The 8,005-nt window shown below is 45.4% G+C and overlaps 1 protein-coding gene across 11 annotated transcripts in view; it reads left to right on the forward strand.

The window, feature by feature from the left end:
* whrna (whirlin a) overlaps nt 1-8,005 on the forward strand; it is a 57,043-nt gene continuing 49,038 nt past the window's right edge. For all 11 annotated transcript variants that reach the window (XM_081719690.1, XM_081719696.1, XM_081719694.1 and 8 more), the window contains exon 1: nt 1-1,637. In XM_081719690.1, the coding sequence (XP_081575816.1) occupies nt 909-1,637 (729 nt within the window). In that variant the 5' untranslated portion in view covers nt 1-908. The remainder of the gene's footprint in view (nt 1,638-8,005) is intronic.

The raw sequence follows: 8,005 nt of genomic DNA on the forward strand, positions 1-8,005 counted from the left end.
GAGCGTCTACGGTCGAGCTTGTCCTCCTGCTGCCGGCGAGGCACAGGCTATCAGGCTTCGTCCCGGTTATTTTTTACTTCATGTATTAATGGATCGAAAAGTTTAAAAGCTACGGAATTCTCTGACTCTTAAACACTTTTGTTCACTTTGTACGGAAAGAGGTCTTCTTTTCGCGGCAGGACGCATTTCCACTGATGAATAACTTTGGACGGGCTGCTGAGGACTGGCTTATCATAAAATAAGACTTGGCCGGAACTTAAAACTGTTGTTTCGCGTACGAATTTCCTAACTTGAAAACCGGGTGGGTTTTCTTTGGAATTTAGCTTTAAACAAGTAAACTGGTGCTCTTGCTCTAAAGCGAGGATTGCACGGCTGACGACGTTACGCCAGGGGATACTGGAGAAGGCGTTCGGGCCACTTGACCTTTTTCCAAAACTAAAAAAAAAAAGACGTACTGAAGAAGAGCGTTACAGCAACAACAAAAATTTTTAAACATTTTTAAAAAAATTAAAAAAAAAAATACTCTGTCTGCTAAAACTTCTGGGTAGGCTACTAAAAAGCTATGTATTTTTCTATAAGCATGCATATGCATTCTGTCATATTTAATACACTAATACACTAATGCTAAACCAATACGCTATTGCGCGACTTGGTGTAACGATTTTCATCTCGAAACTTTTCTCCATTCGTTCCGCCATCGAGTATCCATCCTATGTATGTATTTTGTAGTGTTGAAGGCAACTAAGTCATCAGCGTGTTGGCTGTTTCGACTGGGTAGTCAGTATGAAAACGGACGTCCATGAATCGCGATGCCATGTGCCGCTTCGGAGTCTCCGGTAGTCGTGGCGTCGGACCCCCGGCGTTCGCTCTGGTTCTTTGCTTCAGTGTGATTCGGGCCGAGGGCGAGGATGACCACGGATCTGGAGCGCATGTCTCTGAACTCCTCGTCGGCCAATTCGGTGGCGTCCAGTACGCGCTCACTTTCCGCCAACGTTAGAAAGCTGCACAACGCTCTCAATCTGCTGCTCAGTGACTTCGAACGAGAGCAGTTCATTCACTGCCTTAATGTCTACCACTCCAAACGCAACGTCTACGACCTGGTCCAGACACTCAAAGTCATCCTCAATGCGCCGAGCAAACGCCAGCTTCTGCCCATGCTGCGCTTGGTCATACCGCGCTCCGACCAGCTTCTGTTTGACCAGTACACTTCTGAGGGTCTATATTTAAAATCTGATTTATTGGCAAGTAGTAATGGTGACCCTGAGACTGTTCACGAAGCCTCGAGTTCCAGATCCACTCCGCTTGGACATTTCCCTCAGTCTCAAACAGCGGCGCGCGGCTCCCCTGATAATCTAAGCACCAGCAGTGATGGGACAGCGACCCTTATTCCTTTGTTAGGCAGAAATTTCTTGCCGGAGCCTCCGGGAGAGATCCGACAAGTCACTCTGAAGCGCCACAAGAGCAACGAAGGACTGGGCTTCAGCATCCGTGGCGGCTCCGAGCATGGAGTCGGGATCTATGTGTCTCTTGTCGAGCCAGGTTCACTGGCCGAGAAAGAAGGACTGAGAGTCGGGGACCAGATTATGAAAGTAAACGATAAAGTTTTCGACAGGGTCACACATGCGGATGCGGTCAAGGTAAATTCGCCTTTATCACTGGTATTTCACTTTTATAACGGCTGGCGTTTTCCTGGCGCTCCTTGTGAGTGTGTGTGTGTGTGTGTGTGTGTGTGTGTGTGTGTGTGTGTGTGTGTGTGTAAGTTGCTTTTTTTAAACTTAAGATGTGGCGTAAACAGGAGCAGTTGACAAAAACAGGCAGATGAAAAAACGTCGAATTCCCTGAATTTTACGTGGTCATTTTACCCAGAGCTATAGAAAGAGCCTATAAAAGGCTCGTGTTTGACCCTAGATCGTACGTTCCTGACTTCGACCTTCATTTAGCTAAGACAATGAGCGTGTCGTTCCATGGAGAAATCAAGATGATTAATGTGCGCGTTCATGGATAAGCAAGAGAAGTCCATACAGCTGCCGATTTCATCGATTGCCTGGCTGGCTGGCTAGGTGTCTTGTTCGGCTAAATGACTGCACATTGTCTGCTGATGTTTGATCAATAACCATTGTTGATGTCATATAGTTTCTTACACGCTTGATTTTGCACTGTAGAAAATCGCTTCTGTGAGAACGTGGATTTTTTTTCTCTCTCAAATCTGTAATAAGGCAAATTGTTTGCGCTTCAAACTGAGTTTTTACATTGATTACGATGCAAAAAAGGAGGGCAGTATTAATTAATTCATTAGGTAATGTGTGAGGTTTTTTTGTTTGTTTGTTTGTTAAAAAAAAAACTTTCCCTATAGCGTCGCCAACATTCGAGGAGCTCTCCATGGTACTGAAATGCATTGCATGATACTGAAAATCTTAGCGCGTAAACCTATGACAGAGCATGCGATGTTTTATATCAGAATAACCTGCTGCGCTCGAAGTCTAAGAAGCATGAACTCAATCCCCAAAGAAAACGTTTCATTAAAAATATAAAAAGAAAATGCTATATATACATATAATATTTTCTTTGCAGATCCCCTGCCGCACTGCTGGACCTCTCTTCTCTCAGCGGCTTTCGAGTACTGCATTTGAAATAGCTCTATGGCTTTATCCCCAATTCAGTAACACCACAGCCTTTTTCCAGACCCACTGGGGAGCTGTGGCATTACGCACAGTGATAAGGTTACTGTGAATCTTCCTCATCGTGGACCCAAAACTATGCAAACCTGGCAGGAGGGGTGGAGCAGTGTCTCCAAATTATTCATAAAGATCTGCCTGGATACAGGTTTGGAGTCCAGACTAAGCATAACCTTCCTCACAGCTTGGGTGTGCTTAGATGTGCTGTGGTGCATAAGCCAACGAAGGTGCACCCAGACGGGCAGGTGGCGGTTTTAAAGCGCTGGACCCAATGGCTAGCGGCCGGGGCGACTGCCTGGGGATTATCCCAGAAGAGACATGTTGAGTGGGCGCAAGCCAGCAAAAATGGCTTTCTATTATTGTGTCTTCCTAACCTTTTTCTTTTGCTTGCTGCTTTTCTTTCTAGTCTTGGTGGTCTTGTTGGTTGTTGGGAGCAGATAAATCAAAAAGGCCCATGGAACTAGAGGAGGGTGGTTTTAGAAGCAGCATCTCCATATGTTATCCAAACGCACAAGCCGGCAGAGTTATTTTCAGTCTTTAGATGCAGAAGGAGGGCCATCTGTTTCAGGGACAATATGAATAATGTGCTCTGGGTCTCTGCTTGTGTTTCCAGGATACTGTGATGTATTTCAGCTTATTCAAAGAAGTTAGTCCAATAAACATGTGAATGAACAGGTCCCACCCCTCTCTCATTCTCTCTTTCTCTTTTTTTCTCTCCCTCCCTCTCTCTCTCTCTCTCTCCCTCTCTCTCTCTCTCTCTCTCTACCTCTCTCTCTCTACCTCTCTCTCTCTCTCTCTCTCTCTCTCTCTCTCCCTCTCTCTCTCTCTCTCTCTCTCTCTCCCTCTCTCTCTCTCTCCCTCTCTCTCTCTCTCTCTCTCTCTCTCTCTCTCTCTACCTCTCTCTCTCTCTCTCTCTCTCTCTCTCTCTCTCTCTCTCTCTCCCTCTCTCTCTCTCTCCCTCCCCCTCTCTCTCCTCTCTCTTGGTGAACTATGTCTCCATGGGTCTATGCTCTGATGAGGACAGACTGAACATTCCTCTGTAGCAAGCTCCGATAAATGACTTTGCCCTATAGCATCTCCTCTCCTCGACCCTAACGAAAAGCCGAATCTCATGGGCTCTGTTCCTGTCCTCTTCCACGCACTAGGACTTGAGGATGTAGTAAACTGTTCATGTTAACACAGTGAAAATTCAAAATAAGCAACTTGTTTGTCGACAGAGAGCCTGTTGATGTCTTTTCCGATCATGTGTCACCATAACTTTGGCAGAGTCTAGAACAAACTTATAGAAGTACGTCTCCTTATTGAAGTGCGAGAAGTGGCTGTAGCTCCTGATTCCAAAAACTTTTAAAGATTTTGATCTAAATAATTTACAAAGTACTTTTTGTTGAACTAAATCCCAGAAGAGACTAATTCCCTAGGCTTTTGTTATTCTAGCACTGAAATCTAAGTCTTAAAATGAATTTGAGTGAAGTTCCAAAAAAAAAAAGCAAGGAATGTTTACTTTTACTTTTATTCTAATATACATCTGTTTTTCTATCTATCTGTCCGCCTGCTGATCTGTTGCCACAATGTTGTGCATTTCTTTATCCATTTGAGTCCACAGCCTTTAAAGGTATAGGTTACCATGTACTGAGGGCTACCTGTTATACTCTGTTCAGTCTTCTACTTCACTGTGGACAACATGAAATCTTGTTTTATGATGAAAAAGTTTCTAATTCAGTGGCTAGGCTTCAAGCAAGTGGCAGTCATTTATTGCTAGTGTTCTTGGATAAGCATATTGCCTTGTAAAAAAATCTAAGGGGGCATCGGACTGTTATTCAGAGTCTGCCCTCACCTGTGAGAGCCAGTGCTGATTTATGCTCTGCCCTTGACCTGTGTCTTCTAGCACTGGGCTCAAACCCTTAGCATCTGTCAACAATAATGCTTCCTCCCTGTGCCACTGAACATGACTGACATTCTTGAGAATCACTCACTTGCTAGAGAAGCTACACATATCACGCCTAGTCAGTACTACACCAAAGCAGGGTGAGGAAAGCCATTACGCCCTCTATCCCTCATCTTCAAGCTATGGCGGGAGACGCGTGGTTGCCTGTGGAAAGCAGAACAGAGAAGTCGGGGCTTCTTCTGGCTGCGCTGGCTCAGTCGCCTCGAGAGACAGCACCTTTCAAATTGAGGCAGGGTGAAAACAAACACTCGCATGCAAACTAACCCCTGCTGTGCGGGGAGATGGAAAGCCTCCCTCACGCCCCCAGATAATCCATGCCTGCTCAGTCAGCAGAGAAGAAAGACGCGCAGATGATGAGAGATGAAACGGAGAGACGTGATAGCAGAATAAGAGAAGAAAGGCAGGCAGCTCTCAGCCAGCCTCTCTGGAGTGTCAGTGGGAAATATACAGCATAAAAAAACTTGCATCTTAGAAAAAAGCAAGCAAGCAACGTGCGAGCCACCACCTCAGTACAGGCTTTGAGGATGGTTATGTAAGCTCTGCTAAAGACAGCCCATTTGAATATTAGGTTGCTCCATACAGCCAACGGCCTGGTGTAAACGGTCACCTACGTTGCTGTGGAACGGACCGACGTACAGATGAGGCCAGCCGGGTGAGAATGGCTGCCCCAAAGTATGAATCCTGAAGCACTTTATTCTCCAAGCATAGTGACGTGGACAAAGTATTTTTGTTGTTGTTATTGTTGTTGTTGGTGCTGCACATCAAACACAGCAAGCAGCAGCAGCTAGAGTCAGAATGAATACAAGAGCTGAAAAAAATAAGCAGTTTAATGAATAAGATGTCCAGAGTTCACTCTAAAGGGCTGCTAGAAAGCCTTGCACGCTGCTTTGAGCTGTTACGGCTGAGCCACTCCAGCTAATGATTTCTTGTGAAGGTGATATTGTGTTATCAAAATGCAAGTCACTTAACCAGCACATTTAGTTGGTCCATTTTGATTAAAATAAACTCTTTTCTTTTTCTTGTTCTTGATTCATCAAGCAGGAAGAAGCAAGTCCTGTAATTTAATACAGCTTATCCTCGTCCCTCCCTCACTGTCTCACGCACCCATCATTGTCCAGACCATCTGTTGGTCCCACTAACGGCTGGCACCCGTAGACGCTGGGGGCACAGGGAGGCGTTGTGTGTATGTCCCTGAAGAGCCGGCGCAGTATTGATGAGTCTTTGCCCTTTTTCACTAGCCAATGGCATTGCTCTGTCTGTTCGAGGCACTTGATTGGCTGCGGCCTGGATCAGGGACTCCTGCTCCTGGTGAATAATTAAAAAGCAAGCCACTTCACCTCTGCCCTGCTCTCATACAGCTCAGCACAGGGACGGGGAAGAAGAAAGGAAGAAACGGTAGCGTGTCTTTCTGTACAACTCCTTCTCTTTTGCACCCTTCACATTTCTCTAGCCTTTTCACACCGGCATGCTGTTTCCATTCTATTAATAATAAGTACCTTTATCCCATACTTTTCTATTTCTGTCTTTCTCTGTGGCCTGCTGACTCTCTCTCTCCCTCTCTCTTGGTCTCTCTCTCTCTCTTTCTCTCTCTCTCTCTCTCTATCTCTGATTTCCTTGCTTGATTAGAGTGCATGTTACCTGCAGTCATGCTCTGAATGTAAAATCTGGTGGCCCGTATTACACGAGGACATGAGTGTGGATTTTGCTGCCCGAGGACTGAATCGCACACTGGAGTGTGCGCAGAGTGCCGTGCGTCTACGTGATGTACTCATGTCACGTACAGAGCACTGCTTAAAGAGGGTTGTGTCGATGTGGTCGACAGACGTCTACAGAGTCCCAGCACTGACACAGTCACATGTATGGGGCTCAGCGCCCTGGGCTGGATTACATATAGGAAGCAGATTGTCTGCACGTATGTGTGTTCGACTTTACACTTTTCACAAACTTCAGTAGAAGACATTTCTGGATCGCATTGACGCTTTTTGTTACATAATTATATTTTCACATCCAATAATATCTCATATGCAGTATAAATGTGGACTGGCTGTTAGGACCACAGAAGCAGAGTCTGTGTAGCCATGGATCTAAAACTGTTATCCATTCTCTGTAGAGGTTGGAGGGAACAGATTTAGTCTGCAGAGACACAGTGTGTGCAATGCACGGTCAGAGTCAGCCTTACCCTCATTGCTGGGCCCAGGCATTATTTACCACTTTGTACCACACTGTGTCAATAATTGAACTGCAAAGAGTATTTCAGCCATATTTCTTTTTTATTGCAAATATTTAGGAGAATATGTTGTGTTCTCAGTCTATCAGCCATGCTGTTTGTAAACATGAAGGTCTGGATTTCCAGGCATAGATTTTGGGTTACATTACACATCCAGTTGCAATCCAAAGTTAACAGTTCTTTTTGGATTAATCAGTCAGTCATTTCGTCTGCCTGAAGCTGAGCAGCACTTTACTTCATACTGATTGAGATTCCGATGGTATTATCTGTTGGCTTGTTTCGCAAGCTGCCCCTGGAACCTGGCCATTTCCGCACTGAAGTGTGTCCCTGCTATGCAGTGAGAGTGAAGAGCACACGGCCATACCAGCCAAGCATCCTCCAGTGCCACAGGGGTCACTGCTAGGCCCAGCCAGCAAACACGAAGCTCGCAAATGAAAGGACAATAAGCACATTCCGCTCTGAAAGTGCATCTTTGCTGTGGGTGGAAGTAGTGCTCCTGTGGGTAGCATTGGACCAAAGTGCTTCAGCCATTGTCAGGGGCAGAAAGGCTGACAACAGCACTAAATGCACATTGAAGAACTCTCTCAGGAGGTTAACCACTGGTGTATGTGTTCATGTGAACATTTCTTACTCTCTTGATTCTCAGTGTAAATATTATATTTGCAAGTGCACGCCACGCCTCCAACAAGGATTGGAGAGGACACGACTGTGTGACTGTAGGAGGGGGGAGAGCTCGAGTGAACTTTGAACTGGAGTTCTGAGTGGCTTCAGAACTCCTCAGCCCTGAAAGATAGAGAGATAGAGACAGCAGAGCGAGAAGAACCGGAAAGGGGCAGTTGTGAAGTATAGGAGAGTATAGGAGAGGAGTTTGTGTGGTCTCTCTCCCAAACTTCAGTTATTCTTTAACTCCATTTAATGTGTGTGTGTGTGTGTGTGTGTGTGTGAGAGAGAGAGAGAGAGAGAGAGAGAGAGAGAGAGAGAGAGAGAGAGAGAGAGAGAGAGAGAGAGAGAGAGAGAGGTGAGCCCTGGGAGGTGAGCCCCTGAGTTGAAGAGATTCAAATATATGTTGTACAATATACCTTTTGGTGCTGTGTAGGTACCATACTTGGTTCTAGAATAAAGAGAAAATCATGTCTCTAATTTCATTTCATGTCTCTA

The sequence above is a fragment of the Electrophorus electricus genome, chromosome 8 (assembly GCF_041902795.1).
Source record: "Electrophorus electricus isolate QZ-2024a chromosome 8, ASM4190279v1, whole genome shotgun sequence".
Lineage (NCBI taxonomy): Eukaryota > Metazoa > Chordata > Actinopteri > Gymnotiformes > Gymnotidae > Electrophorus > Electrophorus electricus.